Source organism: Globicephala melas, chromosome 19 (assembly GCF_963455315.2).
Source record: "Globicephala melas chromosome 19, mGloMel1.2, whole genome shotgun sequence".
Taxonomy (NCBI): domain Eukaryota; kingdom Metazoa; phylum Chordata; class Mammalia; order Artiodactyla; family Delphinidae; genus Globicephala; species Globicephala melas.
In genome coordinates, this window is record NC_083332.1 from 50,393,066 (window position 1) to 50,417,112 (window position 24,047).

Here is a 24,047-nt window from a genome sequence, read left to right on the forward strand (position 1 = left end):
CCTTCCGCTCCTCTCCTGCTCCTCTGGTCCTGGAGGGCCCCTCCTTCCTGCTTCTCCTGTTCTCCCCTGGCCTGCCTCCTTGCCCCTAGGACCAATGTGGCCCAGAGGGGGCCTCTGAGGGCATAGGACCTGGCCTGAGATCCAGGCAGACTTCCCCAGCCGATTGGGCAGGGGAAATGGTGGGCACACTCCCCCCTGCTCTGAGCCCCCAAGGGTCCTTCCAGGCATGGGAACCCCTCTCCCACTCTCAGCCACCCCTCAGGGTGCTGGTCCTGTCTGGCCTCCACTTCTCCTCCCCCCTCAGTCCCCCCACGTCCTACCAGTTTGCTTGGGCATTCCTCCTGTCTCCTTGGGCGTCAAGGTCCCCCACCAGTGTCTGGCAGGTGCCCTAGTTGTGGGGAGATGTGAACTCTGCGTCTTCCCACACTGCCATCTTGACTCCGCCCCCCTGTTATAGAGTAGTGTGTATATGTTAATCCCAACCTCCTAATTTATCCCTCTCCCCACCTTTCCACTTTGGTAACCATAAATTTGTTTGCTAAGTCTGTGAGTCTTTCTGTTTTGTAAATAAGTTCATTTGTGTCATTTTTTTAGATTTTACATGTGTGATATCATATATTTTTCTTTCTCTGACTTCACTTAGTATGATAATCTCTGGATCCATCTATGTTGCTTCAAATGGCATTATTTCATTATTTTTTATGGCTGAGTAATACTCCTGTGTGTGTGTGTGTGTGTGTGTGTGTGTGTGTGTGTGTACGTACCACGTCTTCTTTATCAGTTCCTTTGTTGATGGATACTTAGGTTGCTTCCATGTCTTGGCTATTGTAAATAGTGCTGCAGTGAACATTGGGGTGCATGTATCTTTTTGAAGTATGCTTTTCTTTGGATATATGCCAAGGAGTGGGATTGCTGGGTCATGTGGTAGCTCTATTTTTAGTTTTTTAAGGAACGTCTATGCTGTTCTCCATAGTGGCAGTACCAATTTAAAATTCCCACCAGCAGTGTAGGAGGGTTCTCTTTTCTTCACATACTCTCCAGCATTTGTTGTTTGTAGACTTTTTGATGATGGCCATTCTCACTGTTCTGAGGTGATACTTTGTTGTAGATTTGATTTGCATTTCTTTAATAATTAGCAATGTTGAGCATTTTTTCATGTGCTTTTTGGCATTTTATATGTCTTCTTTGGAAAAATCTCTATTTAGCTCTTCTGCCCATTCTTTGATTGGGTTGTTGTTTTGCTCTTGAGCTGCATGAGCTGTTTGTATATTTTGGAGATTAATCCCTTGTTGGTTGCTTTGTTTGCAAATATTTTCTCCCATTCTGTGGGTTGCCTTTTTGTTTATGGTTTCCTTTGCTGTGCAAAAGCTTTTAACTTTAATTAGGTCCCATTTGTTTATTGTTGTTTTATTTTCATTCCTCTAGGCGGTGGATCAAAAAAGATACTGCTGCCATTTATATCAGAGTGTTCTGCCTGTTTTCCTCCAAGAGTTTTATGGTATCTGACCTCACATTTAGCTCTTCAATCCGTTTTGAGTTTGTTTTTGTGTATGGTGTTAGAGAATGTTCTAATGTCATTCTTTTACATGTAGCTGTCCAGTTTTCCCAGCACCATTTATTGAAGAGACTGTCTTTTCTCCTTTGTATGTTTTTGCCTCCTTTGTCGTAGATTAATTGACCATAGGTGCATGGGTTTATCTCTGGGTTTTGTATCCTGTTGCACTGATCTATATTTCTGTTTTTGTACCAGTACCATACTGGTTTGATTACTGTAGCTTTGTAGTATAGTCTGAAGTCAGGCAGCCTGATTCCTCCAGCTCTGTTTTCCTTTCTCCGGATTGTTTTGGCTATTCTGGGTCTTTTTTTTTTTTTTTTTTTGTGGTACACGGGCCTCTCACTGTTGTGGCCTCTCCCATTGTGGAGCACAGGCTCCGGAGGCGCAGGCTTAGTGGCCATGGCTCACGGGCCCAGCCGCTATGCAGCATGTGGGATCTTCCCAGACCGGGGCACAAACCTGTGTCCCCTGCATCGGCAGGCGGACTCGCAACCACTGCGCCACCAGGGAAGCCCTATTCTGGGTCTTTTTGTGTTTCCATACAAATTTAAAAAAATTTTTTCCTACTTCTGTGAAAAAATGCCATTGGTCATTTGATAAGGATTGTGTTGAATCTGTAGATTGCTTTATGTAGTATGGTCATTTTGACAGTATTGATTCTTCCACTCCAAGACCATGGTATATCTCTCCATATGTGTCATCTTTGATTCCTTTCATCAGTATCTTACAGTTTTCTCAATACAGGTCTTTTGCCTCCTTAGGTAGGTTTATTCCTAGGTATTTTATTCTTTTTGATGAGATGGTAAATGGAATTGTTTCCTTAATTTCTCTTTGTGATCTTTCGTTTTTAGTGTATAGGAATGCAATAGATTTCTGTGTATCAATTTTGTATCCTGCAACTTTACCAGATTCATTGATGAGCTCTAGTAGTTTTCCAGTAGCATTTTTAGGATTTTCTAAGTATAGTATAATGTCATCTGCAAACAGTGACAGTTTTACTTCTTGTTTTCCAATGTGGATTCCTTTTATTTCTTTTTATTCTCCTATTTCTGGGACTAGGACTTCCAAAACTATGTTGAATAATAGTGGCGAGAGTGGACATCCTTGTCTTGTTCCTGATCTTAGAAGAAATGCTTTCAGTTTTTCACCATTGAGAATGATGTTAGCTGTGGGTGTGTCGTATATGGCCTTTATTATGTTGAGGTAGGTTCCCTCTATGCCCATTTTCTGGAGAGATTTTTATCATAAATGGGTGTTGAATTTTGTCAAAAGCTTTTTCTGCATCTATTTTTTTTTCAGTTTGTTTTTTGTTTGGTTTTTTTTAATGTGGACCATTTTTAAAGTCTTCATTGAATTTGTTACAATATTGCTTCTGTTTTTTATGTTTTTTGTTTGTTTTGTGGCCACAAAGCATGTAGGATCTTAGCTCCCCAACCAGGGATTGAACCTGCACCCCCTGCATCGGAAGGCAAAGTCTTAACCTCTAGACCACCAGGGAAGTCCCTTTTCCTGCATCTATTGAGATAATGTGGTTTTTATTCTTCAAGTTGTTAATGTGGCATATTCTTCAGGTTGTTAATTCAGTGGTTTGCAGATATTGAAAAATCCTTGCATCCCTGGGATAAATCCCACTTGATCATGATCCTTTTAATGTATTGTTGGATTTGGTTTGCTACTGTTTTGTTGAATTTTTGCATCTATGTTCATGAGTGATACTGGCCTGTAGTTTTCTTTTTTTTGTGGTATCTTTGTCTGGTTTTGGTATCAGGGTGATGGTGGCCTTGTAGAATGAGCTTGGGAGTGTTCCTTCCTCTGCAATTTTTTGGAAGAGTTTCAGGATAGATGTTAACTCTTAATGTTTGATAGAATTTGCCTGTGCAACCATCTGGTTCTGAACTTTTGTTTATTGGAATTTTTTAAATCACAGTTTCAATTTCAGTACTTGTGATTGGTCTGTTCATGTTTTGTATTTCTTCCTGGTTCAGTCTTGAAGGTTGTACCTTTCTAAGAGTTTGTCCATTTCTTCTAGGTTGTCCGTTTTATTGGCGTATAGTTGCTTGCAATAGTCTCTTATGAGCCTTTGTATTTTTGTGGTGTCTGTTGTAACTTTTTCATTTCTAATTTTATTGATTTGAGCACTCTCCTTTTTTTTTCTTGATGAATCTGGCTAAAGGTTTATCAATTTTGTTTACCTTTTCAGAGAAACAGCTTTTAGTTTCATTGATCTTTTCTTTAATTTTCTTTGTCTCTATTGCATTTATTTTGCTCTGATCTTTATGATTTCTTTCCTTCTGCTAATTCTGTGTTTTGTTTGTTGTTTTTTTCTCTAGTTTCTTTAGGTGTAAGGTTAGGTTGTTTTTGTGAGATTTCTCTTGTTTCTTGAGGTGAGAATGCTTTGCTATAAACTTCCTTCTTAGAACTGCTTTTGTTTTGTCCCATAGGTTTTGGATTGTCATGCTTTTGTCTTAATTTGTCTCTGGGTTTTTCTTGATTTCCTCTTTGATTTCTTCAGTGATCCATTTGTTGTTTAGTAGCATATTGTTTAGCCTCCACGTGTTTGTGTTTTTTACAGTTTTTTTCTTGTAGTTGATTTTTAATCTTATAGTGTTGTGTTCAGAAAAGATGTTTGATATGATTTCAATTTTCTTAAATTTACTGAGGTTCGCTTTGCCTCCAGCATGTGATCTATCCTGGAGAATGTTCCACGTGCACTTGAGAAGAAAGTGTATTCTGCTACTTTTGGATGGAATGCTCTATAAATATCAATAAGTCCATGTGGTCTAATGTGTCATTTAAGGTCTGTGTTTCCTTATGGATTTTGTCTGGATGATCTGTCCATTGATGTAAGTGGGGTGTTCAAGTCCTTCACTATTACTGTGTTACTGTTGATTTCTCCTTTTATGGCTGTTAGTAATTTGCTGTATATATTGAGGTGCTTCTAGGTTGGACGCATATGTGTTTGCAATTGTTATATCTTCTTTTTGGATTGATCTCTTGATCATTATGTACGTCCTTCTTTGTCTCTTGTAACATTCTTTATTTTAAAGTCTAGTTTGTCTGATATAAGTATTGCTACTCCAGCTTTCTTTTGATTTCCATTTGCATGGAATACTTTTTTGCATCCCCTCACTTATAGTCTGTATGTGTCCCTACATCTGAAGTGGGTCTCTTGTAGACAGCATATATACATGTCTTGTTTTTGTAGCTATTCAGCCAGTCTGTGTCTTTTGGATGGAGCGTTTAATTCATTTAAATTTAAGTAATTACTGATATGTATGTCCTTATTCCCTTTTTGTTGTTTGGGGGTTGTTTTCTTAGGTCTTTTTTCTTCTCTTCCTCTTTTGTGCTCTTCTCTTGTGATTTGGTGACTATTTTTAGTGTTGTGTTTGGATTCTTTTTTGTGTGTATATCTATTGTAGATTTTTGGTTTGTGGGTACAAAAGATTTTGATGTATCAGTCTATATGTATACAAAATTGTTTTTAAGTTGCTGGTCTTTTAATTTCAAGTATATTCCCAATACGCTACATTTGTACTTCTCTTCTAACTGTTGCTGGTTTTGATAGCATATTTTTGTGTGGATGATTTCCTACCTTTATGTTTGCCTTTACTGGTGAGCTTTGCCATTTGTAATTTTCTGGTTTCTAGGTGTGGGTTTTTCTTTCCCGCCTAGAGAAGTTCCTTTAGCATTTGTTGTGAAGACCTCTTGGTGGTGCTGAATTCTCTTAGCTTTTGCCTGCTGTAAAGCTTTCAATTTCTCCATTGAATCTGAATGAGATCCTTACTGGGTATAGTATTTCTGGTTCTAGGTTTTTCCCTTTCATCACTTTAAATGTATCATGCCACTCCCTTCTGGGCTGCAGAGTTTCAGCTGGAAAATCAGCTGATAACTTTATGGGGATTCCCTTGTATATAATTTGTTACTTTTCCCTTGTTGCTTTTAATATTTTCTCTTTGCCTTCAATTTTTGCCAGTTCGATTAGTATGTGTCTTGGCATGTTCCTCCTTGGGTTTATCCTGCCTGGGACTCTCTGTGCTTCCTAGACTTGGGTGAATGCTTCCTCTCCCATGTAAGGGAAGTTTTCAGCTATTATTTCAAATACTTTCGAGGCCCTTTCTCTCCTCTCCTTCTGGAACCCCTATAATGTGAATGTTGGTGCATTTAATGTTGTCCCTAAGTGTGTCTTAAACTGTTGTCAGTTTTTTTTTCATTTTTTTCTTTATTGTGTTCCATGACAGTGATTTCCACCATTCTGTCTTCCAGGTTACTTATCTGTTCTTCTGCCTCATGTATTCTGCTATTGATTCCTTCTAGTGTGTTTTTCATTTCTCTTATTGTATTGTTCATCTCTGTTTTTTAAATTTTCTAGCTTTTTGTTAAGCATTTCTTGTATCTTTTCAGTCTGTGTCTCAATTCTCTTTCCCATATCTTGGATCATCTTTACTGTCATTACCCTGAATTCTTTTTCAGGTAGATTGCCTGTCTCCACTTCACTTAGTTGTTCTTTTTTATCTTGTTCCTTCTTCTGGAACATATTTCTCTGCCATCTTGTTTTCTTTAACTTTCTATTTTTGCATTGCACAGCCTGCAGGATTGTAGCTCCTCTTGTTTCTGATGTCTGCCCCCTGGTGGATGAGGCTGGTCTAAGAGGCTTGTGCAGGCTTCCTGTTGGGAGGGTCTGGTGCCTTCCCACTGGTGGGTGGGGCTGGGTCTTATCTATCTGGTGGGCAGGGCCATGTCAAGGGGCATGTCTATAGGCAGCTGTGGGTTTAGAAGACTTTAAGTAGCCTGACTGCTGATGGATGGGGCTGTGTTCCCACCCTGTTGGTTGGTTGTCCTGTGGTGTCCCAGCACTGGAGCCTTTGGGCTATCTGGTGGGGCCAGGTCTTGGTGTCAAAATGTTGGCCTCCAAGACAGCTCACGCCAATGAATACTCCTCAGTTTCTCCACCACCAGTGTCCTTGTCCTTGCAGTGAGCCACAGCTGCCCCCCACCTCCCCAGGAGACTCTCCAAGACCAGCAAGTAGGTCTCTGAGGCTCTTATGAAGTCACTGCTTTTTCCCCAGGTCCTGGTGTGCACATGAAACCTTGTGTGTGCCCTCCAAGAGTGATATTTCTGTTTCCCCCAGTCCTGTGGATTTCCAGCAATCAAGCCCCACTGGCCTTCAAAGCCAGATGCTCTCAGGGCTCCTCCTCCCAATCCAGACCCCCAGACCGGGGACCCTGTCATGGGACTCAGAACTCTCACTCCTGTGGGAGAATCTTTGTGAATATATTTTCCAATTTGTGGGTCGCCCACCTGGCAGCTATGGGATTTGATTGTATCAGGAATGCACCCCCCCTACTGTCTCGTTGCAGCTTCTTCTTTGTCTTTGGAAGTAGAATATCTTTTTTGGTAGGTTCCAGTCCTTTTTTGTCAGTGGTTGTTCAGCAGTTAGCTGTGATTTTGGTGTTTCCGTGAAAGGAGGTGAGGTCAGGTCCTTCTACTCCACCATCTTGTCCAGGCATCCCTGCCTCTAGAGTCACAGGCTGTATATCTGCCTTTTTATGATTAGCATTTTCATGGTATATCTTTTCCATTTTTTTTGCTTCAACCTATTTGTGTTCTTATATTTATAGTGTGTTTCTTACCTCTAAGTAACATATGGTTGGGTCATAGTTTTTATCCTGCCTGACCATCTTTTAATTGACCTGTTATTTTGTCTGTAATTAAGTTCATTATACAGTTGGATTTAAGTCTGTCATCTTGCTGTTTGTTTTTCATCTGTGCTATATGTGTCTTTTTTCCTTTGTGTGTTTCTTTTTTTAAGAAAATGGTTTCTCTAGGGATTACAGTTTCTATACTGTAGTAATCACCTCAAATTAGGATTATACCATCTCACTACAATCCAAGACCAGAAATCAGTATACCGCAGTGAATTCTTAAAGCTTTTGTTTATCTGTGTATGCCTTTATTTTGAAAAGTATTTTCCCTGGGCATAGAATTCTAGGGTTAATTTTTGTTTCAGTACTTTAAACATGAATTCCATTTCTGTCTCACCTGTGTGGTTTCCATTAAGAAATAATTCTTCATTTTTATTGTTCTTCCCTAAAGGAAGTGCGTCTTTTTTTTCTTCTTTCTTTTGGCCACACTGTGCAGCATGCAGGATGTTAGTTCCCTGGCCAGAGATCGAACCTGCACCCCCCCTGCAGTGGAAGCACAGAGTCTTAACCACTGGACTGCCAGGGAAGTCCCCCTCTGGCTTCTTTTAAGATATTCTTTCTGTGACACTCAGCAGTTTGAATGTGATGTATTTAGGTATAATTTTCTTTGTATTTATTCTGCTTGGGCTTTACTGAGTTTCTTAGGTTTGTGGTCATTGCCTTTTATCAAATTTGGAATATTCTCAGCTATTATTTCTTCAAATATTGTTTCTGTCCCATTCTTTTTTCCTCTTCTTCTGGGACTACACATTATCCTTTTTTGTTTTTCCTTTTAGCATTTTAAGGAATGGTGCATTAGACTTTTATGGCCATGCTTCACATCTTGTTAATGCTTTGTCTTTCCCCCCATTTTTTTCTCTTCTGCTTCAGTTTGAATATCTTCTATTTACCTGTCTTCAAATTCATAATTCTTATCTTCTGCTGGGTCTAGTCTACTCTTAAGACTATACAATGAGTTTTTAATTTCAGTTAAAAACTACATTTTGCAGTTCTACAATGTCCATTTGCTTTCTTTTTGTAGATTCCAGTTTTTTTGAAATATTTCCATATTTTCACTGCATTATTTTTTTCTATATTTTTAACATATTACTGTACAGTTAGTCTGAACTCTTTGTATGCTAACTCTAATACATGAATTATCGCTGTGTCTGTTCTTGACTATTTCTTGGTTTTTTGTCTTTTAATTGCTTTTTGATTTTTTTGCATGTCTAGTAATTTTTGTGTGTTGGACATGTTGTATGGTGCATAATTCCCTCTAAAGAATGTAAAGTTTTATTCTGCCAATAACTTAACTATCTGGTGGAACAAAACTGCTATACTCTGCTAGTTCTCCTGGAGGCTTGCCTTCCACCTGCACACGTTAGGAGCCAGCCAAAGATCTGAGGTGAATTTTTTTTTTTTTCTTTTGCGGTACGCGGGCCTCTCATTGTTGTGGCCTCTTCCGTTGCAGAGCACAGGCTCCGGATGCGCAGGCTCTGCGGCCATGGCTCACGGGCCCAGCCGCTCCGTGGCATGTGGGATTTTCCCAGACCGGGGCACGAACCCGTATCCCCTGCATCGGCAGGCGGACTCTCAACCACTGCACCACCAGGGAAGCCCTGAGGTGAATTTTTATGCAGAATTTTAGAGCCCCTTCTCTATGGCTTCCTATCTCCATTACTCTGCCCCCAAATCCCAGTTGTTTTGCAGACCCAAATCCAATTTTTATTTATTCCATGTAGCAATACTGTCACTTTCTGCTTGATTTCTATTTCTCTGTGCCATAGTCTAGAAAATATCTTTAGGGACATTTTGCTGGATATAAAACTCAAGATTGATCATTTTTGCCTTTCAGCACTTTTATCATTGGTGTGAATGTTTAGTTCCCTTCATGCTCACCCATCTTTTCAATAATTGTAGCCCTGCAGTGGTTGCTTTCTGTTTTAAGCTGCAAACTGTTTTATTTATTTGCCCAGCTTTTGTTGTTTTCTTCTTTCAGAATTTTGAAGTCATTGCTTTTTGGTGTTGTATTTCAACAAGTACAAAGTCCTGTCTATTTATCAGAATGTGACCTGTTCAGTTCTCTCCTGAAACTTACAGGCTTTTCTCCTTTTTCCCAGGGTTCTAAATTTTTCTGATTTCTCTTCCTGTTTGCCTAGTAATTCATAAAATATTTTTATTTTTCTTTCTTTTTACTATTTTTTATTTTTTCTTACCATTTTCTTTGGGTTGAGCTCCAAGGAAGTTTGTCGCTTACCTGTGTTTGGTTTGATTCTGTTAAGTATGAAAATGCACAGAAATACAGATAAAAGCATATTAGGTTGAGCTATATGAAATTGCCATTTTTGTATGTCCAAATAGTTGAATGTCATCACTTGCAATACAGTTCAGTCTAATAACTATCAACCAGTTACACCATCCAGTAGTCAATATTTATCATCTTGGCTTATTTGCCTCCACACATAATATGTTTTTTCCTGTTTGTTACACAATTCATACATGAATTCTGTCTCTTACTCTCTCTCACTATATCATGGTTCTGCCCTCCTAGCATGCTGTCACTGCTGGTATTAGGTCACCTCACTCAATGCTAAAATCTTTTTGACTATTAAAGCCAGTCTCCTCACTTTAGAGGTAGCCAGTTCTCTTTTCTGATATTTTTATATTCATTAAGTAGAATTTGAGGATCATGGTATATACATATTTTTAGAATTTTGTTTTAACTAATTAGTGATGTTCCTGGGCTAGCCGTTACAATGCCTTTTATTTTCAAGCTTTGTGTTATTTAAGTTTGTCTCTTGTAAAAAGTATGTTGTGGTTTTTGTTGTTGTTTTTAAACTTCTCTGAAGGTCTTAATCTTTTATGAAATGTTTTCAAATCTCAGTGTCCCTAGATCAAGTTTTATTGGAACACAGCCATGTCCATTTGTTTACATATTGTCTGTGCCTACTTTCATGGTAAAACAGCCAACTTGATTAGTTGTAGTTGAGGCTACATACTGTCTACAAAACCTAAAATATTTACTAATTGGCCCTGTATAGAAAATATTTGCCAACTCACATTCTAGTATTATGAGCGCTTTGAGGGTATTCTGTTACTTTCCGGCTTCCAGTGTTTGTATTGAAACAACAGAAAACAATGTATTTTTTTTCTTCTGAGATTGTTAGTTTTTTTATGATGTGCCTAAATGTGGTTTTCTTTATATTTATTCCTGGGGTTAGAGGTATTCTATAGTCTGATGTGAGCTCTTCCAGAAAATTCTCAGCCATTATCTCTTCAAATATGTTTCTGTTGCATCTTGCTTCTCTTACTGGGGCCCCAGGTGCAAGTATATTAGACCTTTACTTTGTGCCACGTATCTCTTAGGCATTTTGATGTGTTTTCCATCCTTTGTTCTTTTTCTATTTCAGTCTGGATATTTCTCACTGATCTATCATCAGGTTTACTAATCATCTCTTCAGTTGAATCTAACCTGCTATTAAATCCAATTATATATATTTTCTAAGATTTTTTTTTTCTACTCAGTTTTACGGCTGGGCTGTTCCTTTCTTTTGTGAAAGGTTATTTAGCCCATGACTTATGCCTCTGTGATGATGAGTCACATTGTGTCTCTACTTACATTGTACTGACAGTGTAGTGATGATTTTACTTATACTTACTCCATGAATAGAGTGACCATATCCTGGATGCTGAAGAGCTAAATTACCACTAATAAGACCAATACCAAAATGCAGATAAATTGTCAAGAGCAAGTTCAGCCAGAATTGATCTGGGAATCAATTGTATTCCCAATTGTTATTATTGTTTGTAATGTAGATTACAAACAATAAAAAGCATTTTTAATGAAGAGACAAGCATACTAGGGCATGCATGACATCTCAGGAAAATAAGCCACATTTTAGGATTTACCAGATATTACCAAATTTTTTTGTATAATCTGAGTACAGTTCAGATGCTATATTATTTTAGCTAGCTACTTAGGATATTGCTATAGGAATTGTGTGGCATGGCTCTTCAGGAAGCAAGAAAATAGTGGGAGAAAAATTTGAATACTGAGCACCATTCAGTTAGTATTGTTTTTTGTTTTTTATAAGTTTATTTATTTTTGGCTGTGTGGGGTCTTTGTTGCTACACGCAGGCTTTCTCTAGTTGCGGTGAGCGGGGGCTGCTCTTTGTTGTGGTATGCAGGCTTCTCATTGCGGTGGCTTCTCTTGTTGCAGAGCACAGGCTCTAGGCACGCGGGCTTCAGTAGTTGTGACACGTGGGCTCAGTATTTGTGGTTCACAGGCTCTAGAGCGCAGGCTCAGTAGTTATGGTACTCAGGCTTAGTTGCTCCACAGCATGTGGGATCTTCCCGGACCAGGGCTCGAACCCGTGTCCCCTGCACTGGCAGGCGGATTCTTAACCACTGCGCCAACAGGGAAGTCCCCAATTAGAATTCTTTTTGTTTTATTTTATTTTATTTGAGTCCCTAACTTGTACTCATGTATTTTGTGCTAACAGAAATACAGAGATACAATTTCTGGTCTAAAAAATCATAACATCTAATGGGGAGAGTAAAAGAAATAGGGCACATTTTTTAAAAAAGGAAAGAAAAAAGAAAGCAGAGTGAAATATATGCCACAAGAGACATACAAATAAAGTACTCCAGGTTTAAAAGAGAGTAGGGACTCAAATTATGGAAGATCGCATCTAAGTGATCTGTGATGTGTCCTAAGTGGGAGGACCTGTGCATAGAGGGGGAGTCAGGGGAGAGAGGGATGGAAGAGGAATTTGAATGGTGTTGAATGCTAGGCAGTCATAGTTTATTTCAAGACATAATGGATGATGTTTCTAATCAAGGTAATTGTATGAGTAGAGCTATACTTTAGAAAAATCACGTTAGCTTTATAATGTGGAGTAGATGAGAATGAGAGGAGACAGGAAATAAGAGTTAGGAAGCTTTTGTAATAGCTGGGGTGGCAGTGGAAAGAGGAAGCAAAGATAAGACTTGAGGGGTTCTATAGCTTGCCTATAAGGGTGAAGAGTGGTCTTGGGTCTTGTGTCCTTAGTACTTAATTTAGTCCCTGGGAAATTTCCTAGTGTTCCTATTTTTAAAGCTATAATTTCAGAAGTGATCTGAAAGTGGGAATAAATATTTACTGCTGGGAAAATCTTGACTCCATGATTGTTGACCTCAATATCATTGATCTCAGGCATAGATGACCCACCACTGGCATTCTCTGCTCCCATGCCATGTGGCTAAAGATTCCTATAAGATGTCCTAAAATAATACTATTGGGTTACCTGAAAATTTGTGCAATATAACTAGGTCATTTGTAGTGCTCAGACCTTTATCTCATTTTTTTCTTACTTTCTGTGACTTTTCCTGAGGCTACGAGTTATGAGTGGGAGATGGTGGAAAGTCACTGACTGGGGCATGTATTTTAAAGATGGTGACAAGCGTAATGTAGATTTTGGAGGTATTTGGAAAAAGGAGCGGTTAAGGAACTGGAGGTCATAACTGAAGAGGACAGTTACATGGATTCAGTAGACAGGGAATGTGAATAGGTTAAAGAGGATTCTTGTACTCAGAAGTAAATTCGTAGGTGAAGATTTTAGACGTTTAACAGTTTGAAGTGTTGAGGTCTGCTCTGGGTGTCGAATACACTAAATACACCTCTACTCGTGGCCATAGGATTTGTGCTCTGAACACCAAATTGATTCCATCAAAACTGCGTCTGTCATTGACAAAAGTAATTCTTTGAGGACAGTCATGTTTGACATCCCTTTTAGTCCTATACTATCAGAATTGTGTTGTATCTCTAATTTTTGGAGGTTTTTTGTTTGTATAGAGTATGGAAAACAGCATTGTGAGAAAAAATACAAAATATTTTCATATTTGATGGTAGAGTCATTTCTAAATCATTGTAACTTGAGCCAGAATGGTGTGCCACAGGTTTATTAACCCTTGTTGGTCTGGCAGCGATGCAAAAGTTCTTATTATACTTATCCTGTGGCCAAGTGAATGTAGATGATTTTTGAAAGTTATCAAATGGTCTTCAGTTTTTTTCCTTATAACTCTTCTTGGTTTTCATTACAGTCTTGGTTTTCTAGCTCATGACTCTTCACATTTACATGCTTCAGCATGTCTTTTGTTCCATGCGGATTGTTTACTGTAGTGAAAAGTGTCATATATACATTCAGACCAAGAAATGAAAATTAGCCAGCATTCTTGAAACCCTTGTGAAATCTTCCCTCTGTAGCTGGAATTAGTTCCTTTTCATTGCTTTATAGTACTGATTGTTTTAATGTACCACGACAAATTAATCTATTGATGAATGTTTGTTTTTACAGTTTAGGGCTCTTATGTAAACTGCTGCTGTGGATATTTTTTTATTAAAAGTAATAGACTTAACTTTTAATTATTTTTTATTGAGGTATAATTGACATAACATTTTTAGTTTCAGTTGTACATTATTTGATATTTGTGTGTACTGTGAAGTGATCACCACAATAAGTCTAGTTAACATCCATCATCACCAGTTATAATTTTTTTTATGATAAGAACTTTCAAGATCTGTTAGCAACTTTCAAATCTGCAATACAGTATTATTAACTACAGTCCTCATACTGTACATTACATGACTTACTTTGTAACCAGAAGTTTGTACCTTATGGCCCCTTTCATGCATTTCTCCTACCTCCACTCTCCAGCCTCTGGCAACCACCAATCTGTTCTCTGTATCTATGTGCTTGTTTTTCTTTTTTTTAGATTCTACATAGAATTGAGATCATACAGTTTTTGTCTTTCTCCGTCTGACTTATTTCATATAGCATAATTCCCTCAAGGTCCATCCATGTTGTTGCAAATAGCAAGACTCCCTTCTTTTTTATGGCTGAATATTCCATCCGTGGATACTTAGGTTGTTTCCGTATGTGACTTTTGTAAATAATGCTGAAATGAACATGGGGATAGTCATCCTTCAGTATCCTAGGGGTGTTGGTTCCGGGGCCCCCCATGGATACCAAAATATGCAGATACTCAAGTCCCTTACATAAAAGGCATAGTATTTGCATATAACCCATATACATCCTCCCTTATACTTTAAATTATCTCGATTACTTAAAGTACCTAGTACAATATAAGTGATGTGTAAATAGTTGTAAATGTCTTTTTTTATAATAGCCTTTCTTACAGGTGTGATGATATTATTTCACTGTGGTTTTGATTTGTATTTCCCTGGTAATTAGTGATTTTGAACACCTCCTGTACCTGTTGGCCATTTGTATGTCTATTTATCTCCTCTGCCTTTTTTTTTTTTTTTTTTTTTTTGCAGTACGCGGGCCTCTCACTGCTGTGGCCTCTCCCATTACGGAGCACAGGCTCCGGACGCACAGGCTCGGCCATGGCTCACGGGCCCAGCCGCTCCGCGGCATGTGGGATCTTCCCGGCCCGGGGCACGAACCCCTGTCCTCTGCATCGGCAGGCGGACTCTCAACCACTGCGCTACCAGGGAAGCCCTCCTCTGCCCATTTTTTAATTGGATTGGGTTTTATTTTTTTCTTTGCTATATATTAACCCCTTAGCAGATATATGATTTGCAAATATTTTCTCCCATTTGGTAGGTTTTGCCTTTTCACTGTGTTGATTGTTTCCTTTGCTGTGCAAAAGCTTTTTAGTTTGATGTAGTCTCACTTGTTTGTTTTTGCTTTTCTACCCTTTTTATGGCTTGGATATGGTAGAGCGATCTTTATTTATGCCTGATATTTTATCTTATAATTGGGATTTCATCTTCTGCCTTTAAATATTCAAAGCTTTAATTAACTCTTTAATATTGTGTAGTTTGAGACCACAAAAATAATACCTATGTGAGCATCATCACTAACTGGTAACATTATATACTGCATAATAATGTTTATGTAACTGTCTTCATATGTACATCTTCAGAGGAGAAACAATGTTTTAGTAATCTTAAATACCTGCTTAATATGACAGCACCAGAGATACAGGGGAATCTGAATAAATGCTTTAACTATTTATAAAAATATTTTTTGGAGACATGACAAAACAGTTGGTATCACATGTAAGTTTTTTTAAATGAATGATTCTTTTACAACATGGTAAGAGTAAGTTTTCATATGTCCTTCCTGCATCACCAAATGCTGATCATTTCAGAATGAATAGCAATATGCCATTTCAGGGATCAGTATCATTTACGGATGTGACTGTGGACTTCACCCAGGAGGAATGGGAGCAACTGGACCCCTCCCAGAGGATCCTCTACATGGACGTGATGCTGGAGAATTACAGCAACTTACTATCAGTGGGTAAGGACAGCTTTCAGGTGTAGTTCGTAGTTCAATGTTGCCTAGTAGTGTTTAGGTCCTTTCTCAGTTACCAAAAATTATAAGATTCTGAATTGCTAAATGGTTTTGGTGTCAAGCTTCATGTATTTAAGCTGAGAGAGAGTGCAGACTCTGAAGTTCTACCTTCTTTATTTTCAGGCTTTCTGAAGTCCAAGCAGTTAGGAGCTGTGTTCCATTATCAAGTTCTCTGATATTATCAAACCAGATTTTCATGTTGGATCAGTGAGAAGAGTTATGGATACCAGAGTTAGAATTTCCAGTTCACAACTTTCTAGGGAAGATGTGGAAGGTCGGAAGGAGAATCAGATAGAAGCCAGTGGAAGTAATATCCTAGAGATTATGAATGGGTTGGTATCTTTGAAATATTTTTTAGGAATCTATTTTTCAAATCCCTAAACCTTTAGAGGTAGCTGAGAACAGATGACTTGTGCACCTCATATCCTGAGTCATACCTCCAGATACCAGTCTCTTGCTGCTTAACGTTTTTCCTGTTTAATTTCTATAGCTTTTCACCTCTCACACTCAAGCCTTGATTCTTGCCTAACATGTTTTAAACCTTTGTTCTGTGATTAGTTCCTCTTTCATTAGTATTCTCACTTAGCCAGAATGGTGACTTCTATATTTTAGGTCATGGGAATTGGTTTAGTGGCCTCAAGGAAAATACAAACTTTTCAGTACAAGAGTGATACAAATGGCAGCAGGATCACAAGAGTCAGGAATAACCAGTAATACAGAGATCAGAGTAAAGGTTCTTAAAGCATAGCTTGAGGCCGGGTAAATTTGATCCTTAAGATTCCTTCAAATAAAAGCAGGGACGAGATTGGTTTGAGGAAGAAATTAAACACATGAAAAGGAGAAATACAGGATACAGTGATGGAAACACTTTCCAACAACTTCGATAGAAAAAGTAGTGCAACCCGCAGTAGCAGTGAGCAATTCTGTCAAAAATATCTTAGATCCATTTTGTATTTCCTACAGAATCTATGAATTTCTGGATTTTGCCTTCCACTTGGAAAAGTCCTACTTGGGAGATTTGGAGCTCTGCATAGGGTTCTCTCTGCAAACCTGTGAGAAAGGTTGCCTTTAGGATGTTATTGGTGCAGATGAAAGAAGGAGAGAAAAGGGGAAGGAGCCTCGAGCATGTAGGTGAGGTGGCCATCCGACCACAGTAATTCAGAGTCTCAGTGTTGGCTGCTCAACTTAGACCTGCCTGGGTTTTTTCCCTTAACATCTCCTTATTTTCTTGGTCTGTACCAACTGGTGTCCTTGAGGACACCAAATAGACTTTGTCTCTGGAATTGCCAGCCTTCTTACATCATTTGTTTTTATTTATTTCCCTTCACCCACTTTTAAGGCCGTTTTGTAATCTGGCAGTGCTATTTGTGCCCATTTTGCCACAGGCTTTGTCTTTTTCTTTCAGAGTTTAAGAGCTAGGAGCACTTGGAACTGGGGACTTTTTTATACTGGAAGACTGGGTCCCAAACTAAAGAGGTAGCCCTACAATGGAACATTTGTGGAGTCTTCACATTCCGTAACATTGTGGTGAAAGGGTTGACAGATATTTCATGTGCTCTTTCCTAGAGGTATGGAAGGCTGATGACCAGATGGAGAGGGACCACAGAAACCCAGATGAGCAGGCAAGGCCATTTATAATCTTTAAGAACCAAACCCCAATTGAAGAAAGAGATAATCTCTTTGGAAAAACATTTAATCTTAGCACAGACTTTGTTTCTTTAAGACAAGTACCCTATAAATATGACTTATATGAAAAAACTTTGAGATATAATTCAGACTTACTTACTAGCGATAGAAGCTATATAAGAAAGAAAGACGACGACTGTAATGGATTTGGAAAAGCACTCCTCTATCTGAAGCAAGAGAAAACCCATACTGGAGTGGAATACTCTGAATATAATAGAAGTGGAAAAGCCTTCAGCCATAAAGAAGGCATTTTTAAACACCAGAAAATCAGAAATTTGGTGCAACCTTTTATCTGTAATTATTGTGACAAGGCGTTCTCATTTAAATCACTCCTTATTAGTCATAAGAGAATACATACTGGAGAAAAACCTTATGAATGTAACGTGTGTAAGAAAACCTTCTCCCATAAGGCAAACCTCATTAAACATCAGAGAATCCATACTGGGGAGAAACCCTTTGAATGTCTTGAATGTGGAAAAGCTTTCACCCACCAGTCAAACCTCATTGTACACCAGCGAGCACATATGGAGAAGAAGCCCTACGAATGCAGTGAATGTGGTAAGACCTTTGCCCAGAAATTTGAACTTACTACACACCAGAGAATTCATACTGGAGAACGACCCTATGAGTGTAATGAATGCGCCAAAACCTTCTTCAAGAAATCAAACCTCATTATACACCAGAAAATTCACACAGGGGAGAAACGCTATGAGTGCAGTGAATGTGGAAAATCCTTTATCCAGAACTCACAACTCATTATACATATGAGAACTCATACCGGAGAAAAACCCTATGAATGTACTGAATGCGGCAAAACATTCAGCCAGAGGTCAACTCTTAGATTACATTTGCGAATCCACACAGGAGAGAAACCATATGAGTGTTCTGAATGTGGGAAGGCCTTCAGCAGGAAGTCCCGACTCAGTGTCCATCAGAGGGTTCATACCGGGGATAAACCCTGAGACTGCAGCCAGGTTGTACTGTGAGAACCCTTCCAATAGGGAGAAACCTTGCAAAGGTGCTGAAGGAACATGGGAACTCATACTGAGATACAATCTGTCAACTCAAAGTGTGTAAAAATGAGGTCCCCTAAGAACAATATTGTACTGATAGTTAAGTATATGATACCCAACTAAAGAATACATATCAGAATGTATCCAATTGTAAATAGACGTACTTGGCTGTATTACAGTGAGTTTTTTAAAATCTTGAATAATTCATTCAATAATGAAATATTCTGGGCAGCAAGCAGCATAAAGGAGCTAGAGACAGTACCCTAGGAATTCAGTGGTTATGTGTGAGAATATGCCACACAAAAAAAACTATTTTAGATCTGCACATGTAAATTTAACAGACACTAAGAGTTTGGAATTCTTGTCTTGATAATCAAATTAGGACACATCAAACATGATTTTCCATACTGAACATGTGTTTTTCAGTACCTTTACAATCCTGTCTGCATTCCAAATGAAACACATAACAGATTTCCATAGCATGTAGCATATGTTTTCTCCTCCTCCTTGCTGGCATATATAAGTTGGTATGACCATTGTTATTGAGCTGCCTCTTCAGTCAACAGAAGACAATGTTGTTGAAGTTTTAACCTGGGTTTGCTGAAGATTTCCTAGAAGTATTATTGACATAAATATGCAAGTGTGAGATAATTAAGAGAGACTGAAGAGAGTGAAAGGCAGCAGATGTGGGTTCTATCACTCAGTGTGCACCAGGGAATAAATGGGCTGTGTAAAGCATAGCCACACCCATCATGCTCTTGTTATTTTCCACTGGGATATTTACATACAAATGCAAATGCATGTCTTTTACCAAAATATTATATAACCCAGAAACTACATGTATTTTTGGGTGTTTCGCTATTTCTCTTAATATTTTATAAATTGTCTTGCAAAAAATAGGATGCATATGTAGTTCAAGTGTTACATTTCAGAGACTTTAGAGGAAAAATAATTTAAGAAACTGTCAATAAATGTCTTATATTGCTTTTTAAATTTTCCATGTGCTTAGTCCACTTTAGAAATAAATTTTTGCAGAATTCTGTTTAAAGGAGGCATTTCTTCCATGAATTTCACTATCATCAACCAAAAGCATTTCCCTTTGGAACCTGACTTAGCGTAAGTTACAACTTTGCTTTAAAGGCTCACAGACACTTCATAAATTAGACTTTAGTGATCTCCCCATTATATTGATTATTAACCTTAAAAAATTTCTTATTTTTGCATAACTCAAAGATTCCATTTTAGGCTTGATTTCAAATTCACCAGTTCCTGTCCTTATCCATCACAAATCATGCATTAGAATTGTAAATGGCCACTGTAACTGGCCTTTTTTTCTTTTGTTTTTGAAGATTATTGATGTGCTATGACTGTATATGAATGTGAATGATTTTTCTGAACAAATTTATCAGAATATCCATAGTCCAGTAAGTCTTTGTCTTTCTAAATTGTCATCTTAGCTATAGTAATGGCAAGGAAGCAAGGGAAGAGGTTAACTTCCTACACTGCTGTTAGAAATGCAAATTGTGACAACCTCCTTGGAAATAATTGACTCTGTCTTCTAACGTTAAGAACACACATGCAGTTGGCTCTTGAACAGCACCAGTTTAATATGCGCAGGTCTGCTTGTACACGGATTGTTTTCAGTAAATGCTACAGTCCTACACAATCCATGGTTGGTTGAATCTGTAGATGCAAGAACCTTGGATACGGAGGACTGACTTTATACTTGGGTTTTCGACTACACTGAAGATCCGTGCCTTTAACCCCTATGTTATTCAAGGGCCAACTGTACTCTTCAACCCAGCAGACTCACTTCTGGGAATCCATCACTAAGAAAAAAAATAATGTGCCAGTACCTAAGACTATGTGTTTATCAATGTATATTGTAGTTTTTGGTAAGGACAAAAAAGGAAACAATGTGAATGACCATCAGTAAGGGAATGATTGAATAAACTGTGGTAAAGACATACCACAGCTGGACAGCATTCCATAGGAAAGAGCGTTTAGGGGCAAATGCCACCAAGACAGATGGGGGGAGGGGGGAGAGAAAAAGTGTGTGTGCGTGCCTGTGTGTGTGTGTGTGTGTGTGTGTGTGTGTGTACACCAAATTTTGTAAAATAAAAATCTAAAAATGTTGTGTTTATGTGTATTTGTATACGATTTTATGGGCCTGGAGAGTAGAATTCTCCAAAGTCAAAAATATAATTAACATTAATTTCAATGGAAAATTTTTCATGCATTCCTTAGTCTCTAACATTTGTTTATTCTGGAATACCAACATAACCCATTTAAGTGGACACAGTTAACTAACATGAGTTAACATAGCATGACATAAAGCAGTTCCCTTACTCTGTACGGTGGCCGGCTGCTGTGTTCTGCTCCAGCTTTCATGGCTGTGTTGTAGTCTTGAGCCTGGGTTCTCAACTAAAACACATATTTGACATTCCTTGTTGACATGATGGAACCTTTAATACAAAAAAAAAAAGACTAGTAAAGACAGAAAAACCAATGAAAAAAATGCAGGGAATGCCAAGGTTATCATTACTCTAAATTAGCAAATAACAAATGCTTTGAGAAAATTCAGCATAAACACCTTTACAATTAAACAAATGACCATAGGGGTGACTGTCCTTTCATGAGCTGTTTGCTCCCAAGGCCTTAGAAATCCAGATCAGAACTCATAATTTTTTTAAAAAGTGCCTTGTAATCCTCGTATACAGAAGTGGTCTTAGAGGAGGAGACTCCTGAAGACGAGTTCTTATAGCCTGGACATATGACTTTATTTCACCAACCTTACAGCAAGCTAGAAGGCAAGTTGTCATTTCACTGGTGAGGTGCAGGCCAAGAGGCGGGACAGTTTGCACAACAAATTCTACCTGTCTGACTCCAAAACCCATGCCCACTGTACTTGACCCCGTGACATCTTCACTCCACTGATTTTTTTTTTTAATGTATTTATTTTTGGCTGTGTTGGGTAAATGGAATTGGTGTCACTCTACTGTTGGTAAGTATCAGGACTAGTCAAATGGGGCATAAGGTGACAGCACCATAGGCAGGAGGCACAAAGCTCGCAAAGATGTGGAAATGTGAGACACTGGGTCCTCCTCAGGAGGTGGGGGCTTTGTGGGGTGCTGCTGGAGGTTTAGTCCCAGCCACCCCTGCTGTCTCCCCTGTCACATTCACTACTCTCGCCCACAGTCCATCTTCATCTCTTCAGCTGAGTGACCTACATAGAGCCCTGTGCCATCCCCAGGCCGTGTGTGGCTCAACCCCTTACCTGATTGTCACAGCAAATCCTGCTGGCCAAAGTACAGTGGACTCTTGGGACCTGGTCTCCACTCGACAGTCTTGCGACTTCATCCGGTCTGTTCTCTGGTGTTTGGAGAAGGAAACTCCATAGCTCATCCTGCTGAGCACAGTCAGGGAACCACGGCTGGGATCCCTCTGCTTTATTTTCCAGACCTCAGCTGGATGTTAGTGACCATCTTCTCCTCAGGTCTTAGCTCTCCTCCTGCCCCCAGAGAGAGGCTGCCCTTCTGCCTCAGACACACACATTGAATCATTTCATGTGTGACACATGTTTTAGAAATGTAGAACCCACCTTCCTCAGTAGTATAAGGACTGTCAGAATGTTAAACAAAATGCAACTAACAAGCCAAAACATATAAAAATGTTAGGGACTCGTGTGAAAGAACCCAGAGATGGGTACTGAAGAACCTAAGGGAGCATAAAACCCCATGAGACATCTGGACCATGGCTACTGACACCAATCATGGCAGCAGATGAGGAGACACTCATTCATTCCAAAAAGACACTCTAAGCACCAACAAGGGAGCAGGCACTGTGGGCTTCTGGGGATATGCTGGTGAACAAGATAATACTATGACAGAGGGCTCCTGCCCTTGGGGCATTTACATATGAGCAGTGCATCCCAGGAGCAGACAGACAATCCAGGCAGAGGATAGGTTCCCTGAAGCTGGAAATGCAGGTATGGGCTGGGCCTGTCCCTGTGAGAAAAATGAGAAGCCATAGTAGGGTCTTAAATAAGAAGTAGCATCATCTGCTTTTTAAAAAGTAAATGAGCTTGATACTAACTGGGAGGAGAATTTGGGTAGAGCTGCCCAGAAGCAGAAACCCCCTCTCAGGAAGAGAAGCCTAAGAGATGGCGTTCTGCCAATTGATAGCTCCCATCTGACTGCTTTCAACAAAACTCCTTCAGAGAGTAAGCAGTGTTTCCTCCTGTTACTGACTGTTGGCAATTAGTGAGAAACCATCTTGCAATGGTTTCTCAGTACCCTCATTCAGGCAACGTTTTCCCCTCCCCTTTGTCCCTTTCCCTCTCCTGAAATCTCTCTACTTCTCCTTTCTCCGTCCTCTCCTACTTCTGTCCTGTGGTTCCGAGAGAGTGGATGTTGGGCAGCTACAGCATCACTCCTCCCAGCTTCTGAGACCTGCTCCCTCTGGCCGGCAGTGGCTCACCTTGATGGGTGACAAGCAGAGGTGGGAGAGGCTCGCCTTACACCATGCCGACACTGGTCCAGCAGGCTCTTCTTGATGGGAGATTTATGAACGATAGAGGTTCAAACCTCATATTGTGTACTGGCTGGAAGTCCTATCGTCCCAGTATTCCCACCTTTATTACTGTCTCTTTCTCTTTTTCAGTCTTTTCTGTTCCTCCTCCCTTTACTTCTCCATTGATCCTTATAACCGCACTCCCATCCCCTTTATCCTGAAAACTTCTTGTTTGTGTCTTTAAGTTTTTGTCATTGGTGTCTTTGTTTCATGTAGTTTTGTCTGTCCAGCTGCTCCTGCAAGTCTCTGCTGAAATTGTGGGCACGATGGAGCATTTAAGCTTTGAAATACAAATACAGCCCACATTACCTGAGACTCCAGCCTTGGGTTACTTGGTGGGATTTTAAAGAGCAAAAAAGAAAAGAGAGGCGCTTGCATTTCTCTCCTCTTCCTTTGCAATGTAGCTATTCTGCCTGGGCTCTCAGGAACTACCTGATCCATCTGTAGTCCCCCAGACTGAGGGAAAAAAGAGAGGCCTTTTAAAATTCAAGCGGGAAAACCATGAGGTCTCTGGTTCTGTCTGTCTTTATGTAAGAACTAACTTGTAAATGAGTTGTATTTAATTGGCTTAACAGAAAGTAAGCACTTAAATACATTCTCAGAAATAATTTTTAAAAAACTCAACAGAATAATTTTCAGGTTCATGGGATCTGGGAAATATTCAATATTGAATTAATATCTGGTATTAAAGCTAGCTTAAGTTTGTGGGTTTAATGAATACAGACCTGTCTTTAGAGTCATCAACATTACATATAATACTTCTATTGTCCTAGGGTTACTGGAAGTGCACATTGTTATGAAATTTGTCAAGAGGGAAAGTAACCTGATATGATTAAACTTTTAAGTAAATGTAACTGAGATAAGAGCTTTTTGGTAAACTCTATAGGAATAATTATGTTTTGGAAATGTCCATCTAAAATAGTCCCCCCAAATTTTGGTAACTTGAAACTAAATTAAGCTAAATGATAGGAATTCATTGAATATCCAGGCCATTTCAAATAAGAAAAGGGAAAAACTTAAACTCTACCATAACACTGCCTGGCCTTTAAATAAGTTGGGGGAATGGAGAAAAATGGTCTGAAATGGGTCTCTAAATTATAATACCATCTTGCAATTGGATTTTTACTGTCGCAAGATGGGAAAATGGACTGAGGTTCCCTATGTTCAAGCCTTCA

At 39.1% G+C, this 24,047-nt stretch overlaps 1 protein-coding gene across 5 annotated transcripts in view; it reads left to right on the top strand.

Moving 5' to 3' along the window:
* ZFP1 (ZFP1 zinc finger protein) overlaps positions 1 to 20,521 on the top strand; it is a 38,894-nt gene extending 18,373 nt beyond the window's left edge. Inside the window, exons 3-5 of one of the 5 annotated variants that reach the window (XR_011376923.1) lie at positions 14,557 to 15,547; positions 17,007 to 17,077; positions 17,168 to 17,304. Coding sequence is in view for 4 of the 5 variants with exons in the window: in XM_070044124.1 (XP_069900225.1) it covers positions 15,322 to 15,547; positions 17,168 to 18,249 (1,308 nt within the window). In the remaining variant the exon portion in view is untranslated. Of the gene's footprint in view, positions 1 to 14,556 lie in introns of those variants that run through there. The other 4 variants (XM_060288448.2, XM_070044124.1, XM_070044125.1 and 1 more) reach the window with 4 other exon arrangements.
* Positions 20,522 to 24,047: the final 3,526 nt, after the last annotated feature.